The sequence below is a fragment of the Bos grunniens genome, chromosome 23 (genome assembly GCF_055505025.1).
Source record: "Bos grunniens cultivar Pamir isolate PY7600 chromosome 23, Bosgru_T2T1.0, whole genome shotgun sequence".
Lineage (NCBI taxonomy): Eukaryota > Metazoa > Chordata > Mammalia > Artiodactyla > Bovidae > Bos > Bos grunniens.
In genome coordinates, this window is record NC_141187.1 from 1,154,510 (window position 1) to 1,175,127 (window position 20,618).

The following is a 20,618-nucleotide window of genomic DNA, read 5'->3' on the forward strand; positions in this document are numbered from 1 at the left end:
ATCATTTTTAAACATCATATTTTAATAAAACAAATACAATTCAAAACCACAAGAAATGTGGTTTGAATTTGCATAAAAATTACAAATTTTTTTTTTCCGAATTTTTGAATGGAAAACTTGAGTTTGCTTCCAACAGTTTACCTCAGCTTTTTCGGTTGAAATGACAGTGAAAATTTTCTGAAGAATAATCTTTTAAATTAAAAAAAATTATTTAATTTTTATTGGAGTATAGTTGCTTTACACTATTGTGCTAGTTTCTGCTATAAAGCAAAGTGAATCAGCTCTACATATGCATATTATCTCTGTTTTTTTTCATTATCTTCCCATTTATTTCACCACAGAACATGGAGTAGCATTTCCTGGTCTATGTATTCAGTTCTCATCAGTTATATATCTTATTTGTTGGTATTGTTTAGTCACTAAGTCATGTCAGACTCTTTGTGATCCCATGGACTGTAGCCTGCCAGGCTCCTATGTTCATGGGATTTCCCACGCAAGAATACTGGAGTGGGTTGCCATTTCCTTCTCCAGGGTATCTCCCCAACCCAAGCTTTGAACCCAAGTCTCTTACATTGCAGGAAATTCTGTACCATCTGAGCCACCAGGGAAGCCCTAATCAATTTTATCCATAATAATAATTTCAGATTTAATTTTTGACTCATTTAGATACTTAAAGGGCCTGACATTAAATTTAAAGAAATGATGTTAAAGCTGTCTTTCATTTTCTCCTTTTGAGAAACACAGTGTTGAGATTTCTTGTTACAATGCAAATGAATTTCAAATCCAGTCTCATGTTCACATATAGTGTATTCCAAAAGCTAATGAATCTCTAAACTGAGGAATATTCACCTGGTGTTAGATAGTCGTGATGCAGCCTAGATGCTAGTAAAATGACAAGTCAGCTAAAGGTGCACAGGTTTGTGATGAATGTGAAGACAGATTTGGGGGCTCAGGTGGAGCTGTATTTGCCAGGAAACTTCACCAGACACAATATTCATCCCTTCCTGCCCAATTGTCTCTCCACAGACCTATCCTGTTGTACGATGACCCTTAACCACAATGGGACCGTGGAGACAGTTGTTCAGGTGCCTGGATTAACCAGATTAGCATATGATGGCAAAGCAGAGAACGGAGCAGAGAATGTCGGGGTTAGTCTCCCTGGGGTCCGAGGGCACAGGCCATCTGAGCACCCTCTGCAAACTGCCTTCCATATTGTACCTGAGGAGGCTGCCAGGTCTGTGTGACCAGCTCCCTGTCTTTGGCCCGATATCTCTAGGCACCCTTGTACTTTGTACTTTAATTGAAAAGCTCTTTTCATTCAGCACTGTTCCCCTAGCAGAATGCCTTCTACAGAGTAGGTGCTTAGTAATATTTGTTAAATGAATGTTCATAAACTAATATTTTATATTATCATATTCATCCTAATTTCAGTAGAAAATCTTTGCTTTGTCCTTGCATGACTATAAAAGTTACTGGCAATAGCTGGACTATTCATCATAGTCAAAAATGCGGGGAAAAAACCCAAAGATCCATTGACAAACAAATGGATAATCAAAGTGATATATCCATATAGTGAAAGTGAAAGTGAAATTCGCTCAGTTGTATCCAACTCTTTGCGACCCCATGGACTACACAGTCCATGGAATTCTCCAGGCCAGAATACTGGAATGGGTAGTCTTTCCCTTCTCCAGGAGATGTTCCCAACTCAGGGATTGAACCCAGGTCTCCCACATTGCAGGCAGATACTTTACCAGCTGAGAAACAAGGGAAGCCCAAAATACTGGAGTGGGTAGCCTTTCCCTTCTCTAGGAATCAAACCAGGGTTATCAAACCTGCATTGCAGGTGGATATCCATATTGTGGAACATTATTCAGCTTTATAAAGGAATGGGATTCTGATGCATGCTACAACATGAATGAAATTTAAAATATTCAGCTAAGTGAAATAAGCCAGATACAAAAGGACAAATATTGTATGATTCCACTTGTGTGAAGTACTTGTGCGAAGTCACTTCAGTTGTGTCTGATTCTGTGCGACCCTATGGACTGTAGCCCACCAGATTCCCTGTCCATGGTATCCTCCAGGCAAGAATACTGGAGTGGGTTGCCATTTCCTTCTCCAGGGGATCTTCCCAACCCAGGGATCAAACCCACATCTCTTACATCTCCTGCATTGGCAGGCGAGTTCTTTAGAACTAGCACCACCTGGGAAGCTAAGAGTAGTCCAATTTACAGAGATGGAAAATAGAATAGTGGTCACCAGCAGGTAGGGGAGGGGACACTATGGAGTTATTGTTTGATAGGTACAGGTTTTAGTTTCAAATGATTAAAAAATAGTTCTGGAGTTGGATGGCAGTAATGGTTGAATGACAGTGTTATTTACTTAATGTCACTTATACATTGTCAATTACATATAATGTAAATTATACATTGAATAGTTAAAATAACAATTTTAATATGTTTGTTATTTTACTATGATTTTTTTTAAGTTGATAGATAGGATTTGTACAGAATAAGGGTTATGCTCTGCCTTAAAGAAGTATCCAGGTCTCTACCTTTTCTCTTAAAAAAAAATTAAAAAATGAGAACTGCAAAATGATTAAAAACATTTTTTTTTATGAATGTCATCGTTAAAAGCACAAGTTTTGGGCCCAGATACACTTAGCTATAGATGGAATGATCAACTACTAAAATAATCATTTTTCTCTGTTGAATATTAAAGCCACTGAACTGTAGCATTATGCCCTATATATAAAACTATTTTTCAGCTATTACCAATCTTAAACAAGTATTTATAAACCACGAAGATATTATTCTCTGGCTAAATATGTAGTAAAAATAAAATATTATACAGATGTTTCCAAAACACTAGACAGGGGAGAAAGGTTTAAAACAAGGAAGATCAGAAATGAACCACCTAACTTAATAACAGTTATATTTTGTGATGAGATCATTGAAAAACAATTTTCTATGTTTCTGTGTTGTTTAAGCTTTTTATATTGAGTATGTTTCTATAACATGTACTTAAAAATAACCCTAGAATATCCTTAAGAATGTCCACTTAATTCATTATTATCCTTTTCAAGGCTAGTAAGTCTCCTTTTATTTATTTTTAAATGAGATTGGGGTTTGAAAATAAACTTAACATATTTATTATTCATTATCAGTCAATAAAAATGCTTTAAGCATTCCCTTGCCAATTTATAGACTTCCAATTTTTAATAAGATCTTCATGACCCAGATAATCACAATGGTGTGATCACTCACCGATAGCCAGACATCCTGGAATGTGAAGTCAAGTGGGCATTAGGAAGCATCACTACAAACAAAGGAGGTGATGGAATTCCAGTGGAGCTATTCCAAATCCTGAAAGATGATGCTGTGAAAGTGCTGCACACAATATGCCAGCAAATTTGGAAAACTCAGCAGTGGCCACAGGACTGGAAAAGGGCAGTTTTCATTCCAATCTCAAAAAAAGGCAGTGCCAAAGAATGCTCAAACTACCGCACAATTGCACTCATCTCATATGCTAGTAAAGTAATGCTCAAAATTCTCCAAGCCAGGCTTCAGCAATACATGAACCGTGAACTTCCAGATGTTCAAGCTGGTTTTAGAAAAGGCAGAGGAACCAGAGATCAAATTTCCAACATCGGCTGGATCATCAAAAAAGCAAGAGAGTTCCAGAAAAACATATATTTCTGCTTTATTGACTATGCCAAAGCCTTTGACTATGTGGCTCACAATAAACTGTGGAAAATTCTGAAAGAGATGGGAATACCAGACCACCTGACCTGCCTCTTGAGAAATCTGTATGCACTTCAGCAAGCAACAGTTAGAACTGGACATGGAACAACAGACTGGTTCCAAATAGGAAAAGGAGGACGTCAAGACTGCATATTGTCACCCTGCTTATTTAACTTATATGCAGAGTACATCATGAGAAATGCTGGGCTGGAAGAAACACAAGCTGGAATCAAGATTGCAGGGAGAAATATCAATAACCTCAGATATGCAGATGACACCACCCTTATGGCAGAAAGTGAAGAGGAACTCAAAAGCCTCTTGATGAAAGTGAAAGTGGAGAGTGAAAAAGTTGGCTTAGAGCTCAACATTCAGAAAACAAAGATCATGGCATCCAGTCCCATCACTTCATGGGAAATAGATGGGGAAACAGTGTCAGACTTTATTTTTGGGGGCTCCAAAATCTGCAGATGGTGATTGCAGTCATGAAGTTAAAAGATGCTTACTCCTTGGAAGGAACGTTATGACCACCCTAGATAGCATATTCAAAAGCAGAGACATTACTTTGCCAACAAAGGTCTGTCTAGTCAAGGCTATGGTTTTTCCAGTGGTCATGTATGGATGTGAGAGTTGGACTCTGAAGAAGGCTGAGCACCAAAGAATTGATGCTTTTGAACTGTGGTGTTGGAGAAGACTCTTGAGGGTCCCTTAGACTGCAAGGAGATCCAACCAGTCCATTCTGAAGGAGATCAGCCCTGGGATTTCTTTGGAAGGAATGATGCTAAAGCTGAAACTCTAGTACTTTGGCCACCTCATGCGAAGAGTTGACTCATTGGAAAAGACTCTGATGCTGGGAGGGAATGGGGGCAGGAGGAGAAGGGGACAACAGAGCATGAGATGGCTGGATGGCATCACTGACTCGATGGATGTGAGTCTGAGTGAACTCCAGGAGTTGGTGATGGACAGGGAGGCCTGAAGTGCTGCGATTCATGGGGTCATGAAGAGTCAGATACGACTGAGCTACTGAACTGAAATGAATTTTTAATATATTCTTTCTTGGTATAAAAGACACATTCACCATTCTCATTTAATACATTGATTTACCTGGTTTTAAACTTGAGGCCCCTGTGGCATGGATTTTGCCCTTAATGAGGTACTTCTAAGGACTTTAAGGAGATTCTGGGCTTGTGGACCCTTTGGTGGGAAAAAAAAAAAAAAAAACCCATCCACAATGGGAATAGAAGATGGGACTGGGAAAATTAAATGACTATAATTTTTCCATAATTTTGCTTGTAAAATTGAGATGACTCTAATACTCTGGCAAATGTATAAGTGTTTATGTTGGAAGCCTGAGAGCATATGGACTGTTGACAATGTTGACAATACAGGACTGGTGATCTTGTCCAGGTAGGATTAAGAAGATATTGATCTGGGAAGGTTACTGGGCAGGAAGTCAAAGGGGAGAAATCAGACTGAACTTTATTTTTTTTAATTAACTTTAATTAATTTTCATTTTTAAATTTTACTTTTAAATTAATTTTCATCAATTTTCATTAATTTTTTCTTTAACCTCCAGAAGCTACCTTGCTCCCAGGAGGGCTTCATTTTCACATTTATAAAATAGAATTACAAGCATTTCTGAGCAACAAAGTAGGGGTTATTTACTAAAGATAAAATACTATAGTTTGTTGGCCTTTATTGTTGCTATTAATAAAAATAACCTGAAAAATATAGTCTCTATCCTTAGGAAAGTCCCAATCAAATAAAGCATGGCTAATATATAATGACTAAAATTTATGACAGAATTGTTAATAGTCATAGGAAGGAAACACAGTGTTTGATGAAGACTCAAAGGATGGAAGGGAAGAAGAAAGGAATATTCATGTGTATTAGATTAGGCAGTAAATAATCATTGTTGAGGACGGGACCTTTGAGACTGTCACTGAAGGTAGGATTTGGATTTCCAGCTGTGATCAGAAGAATAGCAGGTGAAGGGAATGACCCAAGGAGGGGCCTGGTTATGTGACAAATAGGGGGTCACATTTAGCTGAGATTATGGGAACAGTAAAGTTGAGTGATATGGGATATGAATAGAAACATAGATGGAGTCATATTATGATTTAATTGGTGTAGTGAGTTGGAACATTACTCTCTAGAAAGAGGCTAATTTTTATCATATTAGGGCTACCCTGTTGGAAAGGTGGCTTTGTGTAGGATGGTCAGAGTGTCTAAAGGGGATGCAACCTGGTAGGAGCTAATGCAATAGCCTGGGTGAGAATAATAGTGATAGTTAAGCAAGAATGAGAATTAGTATTTATTGAGCACATATCTTCTAGGCATATTATATACACTGTCTTATTTAATTCCTTACTGTGGGTACCACTAACTTGCTGTTACAGTTGAAGAAACAGAAACTCAGGGGTTTTAAATAACTTGCTCAAGATCAAGAGCTGGTATTCCAACCTAAAAGTGTCCTCCTGCAGTACACATACTCTTTTGTTTTTGTTTTTAATTAAGTTTTTATTTTGAGATAATTGTAGAGACACATGCAACAGTAAGAAATAATACAGAGAAATACCATGCACTTTTTACTTAATTTTTCTAGTGTAACATCTCCAGTGCTTCACCTACTTTATGTATCTACCCTCCTCCAAAACCTGACAATCACTGCTCTTTTTCTGTCTATATATTTCTGCCTTTTCTATAATGCAATGTAATGGGAATAACAAAATATGTAGCCTTTGAAGACTAGGACCTGTGTTCTTCAACTAGCAAAGAGTTTGAATTACAGCCTTTCCTAGTGCTTCTGATTTTTATAAAGTAATTTAATCTTCTGGCTTTGCCAGTTTTTGCTAAATGAGGATAAATTTTTCTTTTGCTTGTTTTGCAGGGCAAACACTCTAACTTCAAGAAACCAGGATAACAATCAATATACTTACAGAGCTAGAAAGAACTACCCTACACCTTACGTTAATTTACAAAAGCATTGTGATTCCCCAGGGTCAGTTCTTCTTTGTTGTCTTACTGTATCAGACCTCAAGAGCTACATTTCAGAATTGAACAGCAATTATCACCCAGGAAGTTTTCTTATTTAAAACTGCTTTCATTAATTAGTTCCTCTGAAACTTGTTTAGGAATGAGGCACATAATTTCTTTCAAGGTTAGTAATTGCCCATCTCTGAAGACTCAATTAGTCTTAATAATGCCCAAAGCATCTTGTTAGAAAGATTAGTAAAAATGTTGGGTCCTGGAGTCCAAGTCTCACACTGGCATGAAAAACTTAAGTTAGTTTTTTTTGCTGTAATAGCCTCTCTGAAGATTGAACTACTGATTGCTCAGGCTTGAAACTCAAAGTTTTGTGTGTTTTTTTTTTTTTTTTTTTAATCCAAGAAATATTAGAAGTGAAAACTATGTTAACAATAATCTGGGATGATCCTTCTGTTTGTGAGATGAAGGAACTAATAAATAAAAAAAATGATTGGTTTAAGGTCATGGAGGTAGAAGTGCAGTATTAAGAACCTGATACTCCTAATGATTAGGGCAGTTACTCCTTGTAGGGTCCCATGATACTTATAAAACACAGAGGAAAGAAGCAAGGAGGGAAGGGAAGAAAACTCAAATAACTAATCACAGTGCAAGAGAATATTAAACATTTTATGGTTAACTCATGACTATTCCCAAAGGACATTCTATTAAAAAAGGCAGTCATATTCTTGTGGAATTTTAGAAATATGTGATAGAGAAGTAAAGGAGAATTTTTTAAAAAGAAAGTCAGAGCTTCCTGGCACTTTTTGACAAGAGGCAGTAAGGGGAAGGAAATAGTCTTGAGCACTCAGGGAAATAATGACACTTGCTCTCAATGAAATCAACTTTGCTTTCTTTTTTGGCCAGCTTTTTTATAAAAAAAATATTGAATATTTTCTCTTAGAGATAGTTGATTGGTATAAGCTGCTGAATGGATATAGGAAATATATGCAAATATATTTTATATATTTTCAATGCATGTAAACTTTATATGTGTATATACTGTATATCAGAGAAGGCAATGGCACCCCACTCTACTACTCTTGTCTGGAAAATCCCATGGATGGAGGAGCCTGGAAGGCTGCAGTCCATGGGGTTACAAAGAGTCAGATACGACTGAGTGACTTCACTTTCACTTTTCACTTTCATGCGTTGGAGAAGGAAATGGCAACCCACTCCAGTGTTCTTGCCTGGGGAATCCCAGGGGCAGGGGAGCCTGTAGGGCTGCCATCTATGGGGTTGCACAGAGTCGGACACGACTGAAGCGAGTTAGCAGCCGCAGCAGCATAGTGTATGCACACATTTAAACACACTCATAGCAAATATATGACAGAGCAAGCATTATACTAGCTTGAGGGGGGGGTCCTGAATTGAAGAAATAAGTTTAAATTAAGGTATAACAAGGCACAGCAATGCTAAGGTTTAAGATAAAAGTGAGAGGGTTGCAATAAAAAGCCATGAGTAAGTATGCAAAAGACAAATATGTGTGGGACCCTGCTGTTACAGCACATGCAGTAGTCAACCCAAAATGGATTAGACACTTAAATGTAATACTTTATACTGCAAAAACTAGAAGAAAACAGAGGGAAATATCCTTAACATTGGCAATGATTTTTTGAATGTGGCACCAAAAGCCCAGAAATCAAAAGCAAAAATATGCAAGTGTACTATATCAAAATGCTTCTGCACAACAAAGAAAACTATCATCATAATGAAAAGACAACTTGTGTTTGGAAAAATATTTGCAAATTGTAGATCTGATAAAGAGTTAATGTCCAAAAATGTGTAAGAATCTCAAACACCCTAGTAGTAAAGAATATCAAAAAAGTTGATTTAAAAAATGGGCAAATGACTTGAATAGGCATTTTTTTTCCCAAGTAAGAAATACAAATGACCAATAGGTATATAAAAATATACTCCACATCACTAGTCATCAGGAAAGTGCAAATTAAAACCATAATGAGGTATCGACTCATACTTGTTGGAATGACTATTGTCAAAAAAAAAAAACAAAAGATAACAAGTGTAGTCAAAGATGTAGAGAAAAAGGACCCTCATGCATTTTGGGGAAGGAAAATTGTCATAGACTTTATGGAACAGAGTTTGGAGGTTTCTCTAAAAACAGAACTACCATATGATTCAGTAATTTCATTTCTGAATATGCATCCAAAGAAAATGAGATCAGTACATTGGATATTCTAAATGTCCATTGATGAATGAATGCATAAAGAAATTGTGATATATCTATATCCATATATATAATTTTAAAATGAAGGAAATCCTGTATTTTGCAACAACATGGATGAATCTGGAGGATATTGTGCTTAATCTGAGCACAATTGTGTCCAATTCATTGCGACCCCATCAACTGTAGCCCACCAGGCTCTTCTGTCTATGAGATTTCCCAGGCAAGAATACTGGAGTGGGTTGCCATTTCCTCCTTCAGGGGTTCTTCCCGACCCAGAGATTGAACCCGCACCTCTTGTTTCTCCTGTATTGCAAGTGGATTCTTTATCACTAGTGCCACCTGGTAAGCCCCTGGAGGACATTATCTGAAGCAAATAAGCCAGGCATAAAAAGACAAATACTGCATGATCCCACTTACATGTGAAATCTAAAAAAGTCAAATTCATAGAAATAGTGAGTAGAGTAGTGGTCATCAGGGACAGGGAGGTGTGGGAAACAGGGAGATGTTGGTCAAAGTGTGTGAAGTTTCAATTATGTAGGATGAATAAGTTTGAGAAATCCAAAGTGCTGCATGGTGATCATAGCTAATAATCATATTATGCTGGAACGCTGCTAAGAGAGTAGATCTCAGGTGATCTCAACACACACACACACACATGCACGATGATGCATGTGAGAAGATGGCAGTGTTAATTAGCTTGGCAATAGTACTCATTGCACTATATATATGTGTGTGTGTATCAAAACATTGTGTTTTACTTCTTGCATGGGTGCTCAGTCCTATCTGACTCAGATCAAGAATCACCCAGTGTTCTTGGGGCTTTGAGGTTTAGAGAAGAGACAGGGAAATATACAACTGCAAATATATGTAAATTATTCAGCATAATAAATGCTACAAAGTTAGGATTCTAGATTATGGACACCTGGAGGGGTATGGATTCTATAAGTGCCTGGCTAAAGGATAGTGCTTCTTGTTGAAGATATGTGTGAATATTTTAAGCACAATATTATTTTTATACACCACAAGATGGCAAAATCTCTTCAAGAAAAGTATCTTTCCTTGTTATGCTGAAGTTGTACTGGGCTTTTTTTGACTGTACACATATGGGTATAAATAATTATATAGAAAAATAAAAAAAATCATTCATAAATGATGTCATTAATTGCATCTAGTATGTTTATAAATTGATATTTTTTTGCTAAGTCACTTCAGTCGTGTCCGACTCTGTGTGACCCCATAGACGGCAGCCCACCAGGCTTCCCCATCCCTGGGATTCTCAAGGCAAGAACACTGGAGTGGGTTGCCATTTCCTTCTCCAATGCATGAAAGTGAAAAGTGAAAGTGAAGTCGCTCAGTCGTGTCCGACCCTCAGCAACCCTATGGACTGCAGCCTTCCAGGCTCCTCCATCCATGGGATTTTCCAGGGAAGAGTACTGGAGTGGGGTGCCATTGCCTTCTCCAATGTTTATAAATAGAAGGAAGTAATTCTCTTAAATATCTATTAGAAGGTTATAATAATTCATGTCTGTTACTTAAAAAAGTCAAAATCCCTAAAGTATGTAGAAGGAAAATGAAGACTTCATTCAACCTACCCCTTTATGTTTAACCTGCTTCAGGTTCAACTTTCTTTTCAGACATCACCCCCTTTCATCTTTTTAAATAAACTATTTTTTTAAGGTTAAGTGTAATTTCAGGAAAATAATTATTGGAAAGTACAGAAGATAATTCATTTTTTTTCCCAGTTAAACTTGAATTTCCGATACACAACAAATTCCTTTTTCAGTACAGCGATTTCCCATGCAATATTTGGGACATCAGTTCAGTTCAGTCACTCAGTCGTGTCTGACTCTTTGCAACCCCATGAATCACAGCACACCAGGCTTCCCTGTCCATCACCAACTCCCGGAGTTCACTCAACTCTTGTCCATCGAGTCAGTGATGCCATCCAGCCATCTCACCCTCTGTCGCCCCCTTCTCCTCCTGCCCCCAGTCCTTCCCAGCATCAGGTCTTTTCCAGTGAGTCAGCTCTTCGCAGGAGGTGGCCAAAGTATTGGAGTTTCAGGTTCAGCATCAGTCCATCCAATGAACACCCAGGACTGATCTCCTTTACGATGGACTGGTTGGATCTCCTTGCAGTCCAAGGGACTCTCAAGAGTCTTCTCCAGCACCACAGTTCAAAGGCATCAATTCTTCAGTGCTCAGCTTTCTTCACAGTCCAACTCTCACATCCATACACGACCACTGGAAAAACCATGGCCTTGTCTAGATGGACCTTTGTTGGCAAAGTAATGTCTCTCCTTTTTAATATGCTATCTAGGTTGGTCATAACTTTCCTTCTAAGGAATAAGCATCTTTTAATTTCATGGCTACAATCACTGCAATCAGCAGTGATTTTGGAGCCCCAAAAAACGAAGTCTGACACTGTTTCCACTGTTTCCCCAGTGATGAAATGATGGGACCAGATGCCATGATCTTATTTTTCTGAATGTTGAGCTTTAAGCCAACTTTTTCACTCTCCACTTTCACTTTCTTTTTTTTTTTTAATTTTATTTTATTTTTAAACTTTACAATATTGTATTAGTTTTACCAAATATGGAAATGAATCCGCCACAGGTATACCCACGTTCCCCATCATGAACCCTCCTCCCACCTCCCTCCCGTACCCTCCCTCTGGGTCGTCCCAGTGCACCAGCCCCAAGCATCCAGTACCGTGCATCGAACCTGGACTGGCGACTCGTTTCATACATGATAATATACATGTTTCAATGCTATTCTCCCAAATCTCCCCACCCTCTCCCTCTCCCACAGAGTCCATAAGACTGGTCTATACATCGGTGTCTCTTTTGCTGTCTCGTACACAGGGTTATTGTTACCATCTTTCTAAATTCCATATATATGCGTTAGTATACTGTATTGGTGTTTTTCTTTCTGGCTTGCTTCACTCTGTATAATAGGTTCCAGTTTCATCCATCTCATTAGAACTGATTCAAATGTATTCTTTTAATGGCTGAGTAATACTCCATTGTGTATATGTAGCACTGCTTTCTTATCCATTCATCTGCTGATGGGCATCTAGGTTGCTTCCATGTCCTGGCTATTATAAACAGAGCTGCGATGAACATTGGGGTACACGTGTCTCTTTCCCTTCTGGTTTCCTCAGTGTGTATGCCCAGCAGTGGGATTGCTGGATCATAAGGCAGTTCTATTTCCAGTTTTTTAAGGAATCTCCACACTGTTCTCCATAGTGGCTCTACTAGTTTGCATTCCCACCAACAGTGTAAGAGGGTTCCCTTTTCTCCACACCCTCTCCAGCATTTATTATTTGTAGACTTTTGGATTGCAGCCATTCTGACTGGCGTGAAATGGTACCTCATAGTGGTTTTGATTTGCATTTCTCTGATAATGAGTGGTGTTGAGCATCTTTTCATGTGTTTGTTAGCCATCTGTATGTCTTCTTTGGAGAAATGTCAATTTAGTTCTTTGGCCCATTTTTTGATTGGGTCATTTATTTTTCTGGAGTTGAGCTGTAGGAGTTGCTTGTATATATTTGAGATTAGTTGTTTGTCCGTTGCTTCATTTGCTATTATTTTCTCCCATTCTGAAGGCTGCCTTTTCACCTTGCTTATAGTTTCCTTTGTTGTGCAGAAGCTTTTAAGTTTAATTAGGTCCCATTTGTTTATTTTTGCTTTTATTTCCAATATTCTGAGGGGTGGGTCATAGAGGATCTTGCTGTGATGTATGTCAGAGAGTGTTTTGCCTATGTTCTCCTCTAGGAGTTCTGTAGTTTCTGGTCTTAGGTTTAGATCTTTAATCCATTTTGAGTTTATTTTTGTGTAAGGTGTTAGAAAGTGTTCTAGTTTCATTCTTTTACAAGTGGTTGATCAGTTTTCCCAGCACCACTTGTTAAAGAGATTGTCTTTAATCCATTGTATATTCTTGCCTCCTTTGTCAAAGATAAGGTGTCCATATGTGCGTGGATTTGTCTCTGGGCTTTCTATTTTGTTCCATTGATCTATATTTCTGTCTTTGTGCCAGTACCATACTGTCTTGATGACTGTGGCTTTGTAGTAGAGCCTGAAGTCAGGTAGGTTGATTCCTCCAGTTCCATTCTTCTTTCTCAAGATACCTTTGGCTATTCGAGGTTTTTTGTATTTCCATACAAATTGTGAAATTATTTGTTCTAGCTCTGTGAAGAATACCGTTGGTAGCTTGATAGGGATTGCATTGAATCTATAAATTGCTTTGGGTAGTATACTCATTTTCACTATATTGATTCTTCCAATCCGTGAACATGGTATATTTCGCCATCTATTAGTGTCCTCTTTGATTTCTTTCACCAGTGTTTTATAGTTTTCTATGTATAGGTCTTTAGTTTCTTTAGGTAGGTATATTCCTAAGTATTTTGTTCTTTCCGTTGCAATGGTGAATGGAATTGTTTCCTTAATTTCTCTTTCAATTTTCTCATTATTAGTGTATAGGAATGCAAGGGATTTCTGTGTGTTGATTTTATATCCTGCAACTTTACTATAATCATTGATTAGTTCTAGTAATTTTCTGGTGGAGTCTTTAGGGTTTTCTATGTAAAGGATCATGTCATCTGCAAACAGTGAGAGTTTTACTTCTTCTTTTCCAAATTGGATTCCTTTTATTTCTTTTTCTGCTCTGATTGCTGTGGCCAAAACTTCCAAAACTATGTTGAATAGTAATGGTGAAAGTGGGCCCCCTTGTCTTGTTTCTGACTTTAGAGGAAATGCTTTCAATTTTTCACCATTGAGGATAATGTTTGCTATGGGTTTGTCATATATAGCTTTTATTATGTTGAGGTATGTTCCTTCTATTCCTGCTTTCTGGAGAGTTCTTATCATAAATGGATGTTGAATTTCGTCAAAGGCTTTCTCTGCATCTATTGAGATAATCATATGGTTTTTGTTTTTCAATTTGTTAATGTGGTGTATAACATTGACTGATTTGCGGATATTGAAGAATCCTTGTATCCCTGGGATAAAGCCCACTTGGTCATGGTGTATGATCTTTTTAATGTATTGTTGGATTCTGATTGCTAGAATTTTGTTAAGAATTTTGCATCTATGTTCATCAGTGATATTGGCCTGTAGTTTTCTTTTTTTGTGGGATCTTTGTCAGGTTTTGGTATTAGGGTGATGGTGGCCTCATAGAATGAGTTTGGAAGTTTACCTTCCTCTGCAATTTTCTGGAAGAGTTTGAGCAGGATAGGTGTTAGCTCTTCTCTAAATTTTTGGTAGAATTCAGCTGTGAAGCCGTCTGGACCTGGGCTATTGTTTGCTGGAAGATTTTTGATTACAGTTTCAATTTCTGTGCTTGTGATGGGTCTGTTAAGATTTTCTATTTCTTTCTGGTCCAGTTTTGGAAAGTTGTACTTTTCTAAGAATTTGTCCATTTCTTCCACGTTGTCCATTTTATTGGCATATAATTGTTGATAGTAGTCTCTTATGATCCTTTGTATTTCTGTGTTGTCTGTTGTGATCTCTCCATTTTCATTTCTAATTTTATTGATTTGATTTTTTTCCCTTTGTTTCTTGATGAGTCTGGCTAATGGTTTGTCAATTTTATTTATCCTTTCAAAGAACCAGCTTTTGGCTTTGTTGATTTTTGCTATGGTCTCTTTTGTTTCATTTGCATTTATTTATGCCCTAATTTTTAAGATTTCTTTCCTTCTACTAACCCTGGGGTTCTTCATTTCTTCCTTTTCTAGTTGCTTTAGGTGTAGGGTTAGGTTATTTATTTGACTTTTTCCTTGTTTCTTGAGGTGTGCCTGTATTGCTCTGAACTTTCCCCTTAGGACTGCTTTTAAAGTGTCCCACAGGTTTTGAGTTGTTGTGTTTTCATTTTCATTAGTTTCTATGCAAATTTTGATTTCTTCTGTGATTTGTTGGTTATTCAGCAGCGTGTTGTTCAGCCTCCATATGTTGGAATTTTTAATAGTTTTTCTCCTGTAATTGAGATCTAATCTTACTGCATTGTGGTCAGAAAAGATGCTTGGAATGATTTCTATTTTTTTGAATTTACCAAGGCTAGATTTATGGCCCAGGATGTGATCTATCTTGGAGAAGGTTCCATGTGTGCTTGAGAAAAAGGTGAAATTCATTGTTTTGGGATGAAATGTCCTATAGATATCAATTAGGTCTAACTGGTCTATTGTATTGTTTAAAGTTTGTGTTCCCTTGTTAATTTTCTGTTTAGTTGATCTATCCATAGGTGTGAGTGGGGTATTAAAGTCTCCCACTATTATTGTGTTATTGTTAATTTCTCCTTTCATACTTGTTAGCATTTGTCTTACATATTGCGGTGCTCCCATGTTGGGTGCATATATATTTATAATTGTTATATCTTCTTCTTGGATTGATCCTTTGATCATTAGGTTAACAGATTTTTTTTTTTCCATCTATATTTGCCTGCAAAAGATAGAGTATTATAATGTTGTTGTTTAGTCATTCAGCTGTGTCTGATTCATTTGTGACCTCATAGTGGAGCTTGCCAGGCTTCTCTGTCTATGGGATTGTCCAGGCAAGAATACTAGAGTTGCCATTTCCTCCTCCAGAGGATCTTCTGACCAAGGGACTGAACCTATGTATTCTGCATTGGCAGGCAGATTCTTCACCGCTGAGGCACTAGGGAACCCAGATGTTATAATATTTGCTTTAAATTACATTTCCATGATTACGTTATCTTTCTTGAAGGCAGCGACTACATATTAGTTTGCTACTGATTTTTAAAAACCACAATGCCTATTCATCTCACCAATCATACATCTCTAATATTCTTATAAGAGCACTACTTGATAAAATTTATGAGATTAGATAGGAATTTCACTTTACCAGAAAAGCTGTAATTTATGAGATTCTATGCCATCTTTCCTAAAGGATACAAAAAGCACTCCAGTGTACAAAATAAAGAAATCAAACTATTAATATTAATACTAAAATTATATATTATCTATTTTAAACAAGGTTCTAAACACTTTATGTGCTTTAACATTTCACAAATTATTCATAAAATACTTAAAAACAGTTGCTGTATATTTGCTGTTTTTAAAAACAATTTTACTTCTTAGAGAAATATATATCTTATGCACTTTCTATTTTAGTTATATGAAGCTTAAGAAAGTTTCCTGCTCTTAGAAGACTTCCTGGAATCTTGGGGAATACTTGCTTAAATTTCACATTTTTTACATATTTTTTCTTGTTATTAATGCTTAAAAAAATAGAAACAGGGCATTATTCACTTTTTAATTAACTAAAGTTGTAGTAATATTATCTCACTTTTTTTTTCCTATGGTAATTTGAAGATGATATTTCCATTTTTTAAAATTTTATTTTATTTAACTTTACAATATTGTATTGATTTTGCCATATATCGAAAAGAATCTGTCACAGGTATACATGTGTTCCCCATCCTGAACCCTCTTCCCTACTCCCTCCCCATACCATCCCTCTGTGTTGTCTCAGTGCACCAGCCCCAAACATGCAGTATCATGCATCAAACCTGGACTGGCGACTCATTTAATATATGATATTATACATATTTCAATGCCCTTCTCCCAAATCATCCCACCCTCTCCCTCTCCCACAGAGTCCAAAAGACTGTTCTATACATCAGTGTCTCTTTTGCTGTCTCATATACAGGGTTTTTGTTACCATCTTTCTAAATTCCATATATATGCATTAGTATACTGTATTGGCGTTTTTCTTTCTGGCTTACTTCACTCTGTATAATAGGCTCCAGTTTCATCCACCTCATTATAACTGATTCAAATGTATTCTTTTTAATGGCTGAGTAATACTCCATTGTGTATATGTACCACAGCTTTCTTATCCATTCATCTACCGATGGACATCTAGGTTGCTTCCATGTCCTGGCTATTATAAACAGTGCTGCAATGAACATTGGGGTACATGTGTCTCTTTCAATTCTGGTTTCCTGAGTGTGTATTCCCAGCAGAGGGATTGCTGGATCATAAGGCAGTTTTTTAAGGAATCTCCACACGTTTCTCCATAGTGGCTGGATTAGTTTGCATTCCCACCAACAGTGTAAGAGGGTTCCCTTTTCTCCACACCCTCTCCAACATTTATTGCTTGTAGACTTTTGGATCACAGCCATTCTGACTGGTGTGAAATGGTACCTCACTGTGGTTTTGATTTGCATTTCTCTGATAATGAGTGATGTTGAGCATCTTTTCATGTGTTTGTTAGCCATCTGTATATCTTCTTTGGAGAAATGTCTATTTACTTCTTTGGCCCATTTTTTGATTGGGTCATTTATTTTTCTGGAATTGAGCTGTAGGAGTTTCTTGTATATTTTTGAGATGAGTTGTTTGTCTATTGCTTCACTTGCTATTATTTTCTCCCATTCTGAAGGCTGTCTTTTCACCTTGCTTATAGTTTCCTTTGTTGTGCAGAAGCTTTTAATTTTAATTAGGTCCCATTTGTTTATTTTTACTTTTATTTCCAATATTCTTGGAGGTGGGTCATAGGTCTGCTGTGATGTATGTTGCAGAGTGTTTTGCCTAGGTTCTCCTCTAGGAGTTTTATAGTTTCTGGTTTTACGTTTAGATCTTTAATCCATTTTGAGTTTATTTTTGTGTATGGTGTTAGAAAGTGTTCTAGTTTCATTCTTTTACAAGTGGTTGACCAGTTTTCCCAGCACCACTTGTTAAAGAGATTGTCTTTAATCCATTGTATATTCTTGCCTCCTTTGTCAAAGATAAGGTGTCCATATGTGCATGGATTTGTCTCTGGGCTTTCTATTTTGTTCCATTGATCTATATTTCTGTCTTTGTGCCAGTACCATACTGTCTTGATGACTGTGGCTTTGTAGTAGAGCCTGAAGTCAGGTAGGTTGATTCCTCCAGTTCCATTCTTCTTTCTCAAGATAGCTTTGGCTATTCGAGTTTTTTTGTATTTCCATACAAATTGTGAAATTATTTGTTCTAGCTCTGTGAAGAATACCATTGGTAGCTTGATAGGGATTGTATTGAATCTATAAATTGCTTTGGGTAGTATACTCATTTTCACTATATTGATTCTTCCAATCCATGAACATGGTATATTTCTCTGTCTATTAGTGTCCTCTTTGATTTCTTTCACCATTGTTTTATAGTTTTCTATATAGGTCTTTAGTTTCTTTAGGTAGATATATTCCTAAGTATTTTATTATTCTTTCCATTGCAATGGTGAATGGAATTGTTTCCTTAATTTCTCTTTCTATTTTCTCATTATTAGTGTATAGGAATGCAAGGGATTTCTGTGTGTTGATTTTATATCCTACAACCTTACTATATTCATTGATTAGTTCTAGTAATTTTCTGGTGGAGTCTTTAGGGTTTTCTACGTAGAGGATCATGCCATCTGTAAACAGTGAGAGTTTTACTTCTTCTTTTCCAATTTGAATTCCTTTTATTTCTTTTTCTGCTCTGATATTATCTCACTTTTAAAAGTCAAAATTATGTGCGCCTCATCATACTTCATCTTTTGTTTGATCACTACTTGTATGTATTCCTCCTATAACTATTTCTTTTGGATAATGTTTACTCATGGAGATAATTCTTAAGTTGTTTCACCTCACTATAATTATTAGTATTATTATTATTTTTGTTGTTGTGTATTGATGCTCAGAATATCATAATTTGGAGGTAGATAGCCTTGTAGGTTCACCCATATAATTAAAATAGAAGCCTGGGGAGATACAAAGTGATTCACAAGTATGATGCATATGAGAACGTGACCAAGTTTTCTTTATTGAGGAACATGCAAACACACATGTAGGTTGGAGAGCTCATGCTTCCTGAATTATGTTTGTGCTGAGTTATTTGTTGGGTACCACTGGGCCTTTGTGCTAACATTTCTGGGGAGAATAAAGGACATATAAAAATGCTTTAGAAATTCTGCTATAGGAATAAAAGTTATGATTTTAAGTTGAGTGATATGAAAGTATTAAAATTTAATTCAATGTATTTCCTATTTTAAGGAAATAATTATTGGATACTATTCTATACATATCAGTCCGTAAAAAATGTTATCATTCTGTCACTTCATGAGATAGAAGACAGGTTTTGGTTTTAAGCTTTTTGGTTGTTTTCAACCTAAGGTAATATAAAATTCAAAACAAATGATTATATTTTGTATTTAAATTTTATCTCTTTTAAATTGAGCTTTTTTTTTTTTTTTTTTCATCTTAGGTCTTTTGACTGGCCTTGTACCAAGGGTACAGATTCATGAACTGGCAACGTAAGGACTCTTGATCCTAAAGGAACACAATGGCAGCTCTTCTTGAAATACAATAACCTGCTCAAAAATTGTCTCTACATCTGCTTAAAAGGAGAGAAATTTTATTTATTTAAAGAGTTTATTCATGGCCTCTTTCACATCCTTATTGCTCAAGCTGTAGATCATGGGGTTCAACATAGGAAACACCACAGTGTAAAATGTAGAAACTATTTGGTCACTATCAAAAGAATAGTTAGAGCGTGGATGAGCGTAGATGCAGAGAATGGAGCCATAGTACAAGGTGACAGAGATCAGGTGGGAGGAGCAGGTGGAGAAGGCCTTGAGGCGGCCCTGAGTGGAGCAGATCCTCAAGATGGTGGCAATGATGAAGAGGTAGGAAGCAAATATAAACACAGCAGGGGCGATGACATTAGAGGCCAGGAGGAAATATATCAGAGCCTGGTAGCCATTCTTCTTGCCACAAGCTAACTTCACCAGGGGAAGCAAATCACAAAAATAGTCATCAATTGCATTGTCATTACAGAAGTTCATGCTAAATGTTCTTTTGGTGATGATAGAACAGTTAGTAAAGCCACCAAGGTATGAAGTAGCTACCAAGAATGCACAGAGTTTTATGGACATGGCCTGAGAATGAATAAGTGGCTTTGAGATGGTCATATAGCGGTCATAAGCCATGGCGGCCAACAGGTAGCATTCACTGTACGCCAGCCCACCAGAGAAGAAGAATTGGGCTACACAGCCAGCAAAGGAAATGTTCTTGTCTTCAGAGATGCAGGTCACTAAGATCTTTGGAGTGTAGACAGAGGAATACCAGAGATCCAGAAAAGATAGATTCCCAATGAAAAAATACATGGGTGTGTGCAGTCGGGAGTCATTACAAATCAGCACTATGAGGGAAGTGTTTGCTAGCACAGTCATAGAGTAGACACCAAGGAACACCACAAACAGGACCAGCTGCATCCTGGGGTCTGTCGTGAAGCCCACCAGGATGAAGTTCATCACTGTGTAATTGCTTCTCTTCATGGTTACAAGGAATCTTACCTAAGAAGAGAAAAAATAAGTTCAGCTTGAATCACTGTGCTGAATACATAGGAAAAGTGCAAAATAAAGGATATTATATCGGTGTCATACCTAGAAATCTATAACCCAAAAATGTCCACTTTGGAAAGAATTTTCATTTTGTAACAAACCACTGTCTACAGCTATATATATTTTTCTCTTTCTTTTTTAAAAATTAAATTATTTTTTATTGAAGGATAATTGTTTTACAGAATTTTTCTGTTTTCTGTCAAACCTCAACATGAATCAGCCATTGGTATACATATATTCCCTCCCTTTTGAACCTCCCTCCGATCTCCCTCCCCACCCCACCCCTCTAGGTTGATACAGAGCCCCTGTTTGAGT

The 20,618-nt window shown here is 37.0% G+C and overlaps 1 protein-coding gene across 1 annotated transcript; it reads right to left on the reverse strand.

Annotated features, from left to right (window-relative positions):
* Positions 1 to 19,319: 19,319 nt before the first annotated feature.
* Positions 19,320 to 20,241, reverse strand: LOC147346487 (olfactory receptor 9G1-like). Its single transcript, XM_086370501.1, has one exon. It carries the CDS (start codon positions 20,235 to 20,237, stop codon positions 19,320 to 19,322), a length of 918 nt encoding a protein of 305 aa, XP_086226627.1. The 5' UTR covers positions 20,238 to 20,241.
* Positions 20,242 to 20,618: the final 377 nt, after the last annotated feature.

Bases quoted from the DNA above. Each gene is read 5' to 3' on its own strand.
- LOC147346487 (XM_086370501.1), bottom strand. From the start codon at position 20,237: ATGAAGAGAAGCAATTACACAGTGATGAACTTCATCCTGGTGGGCTTC.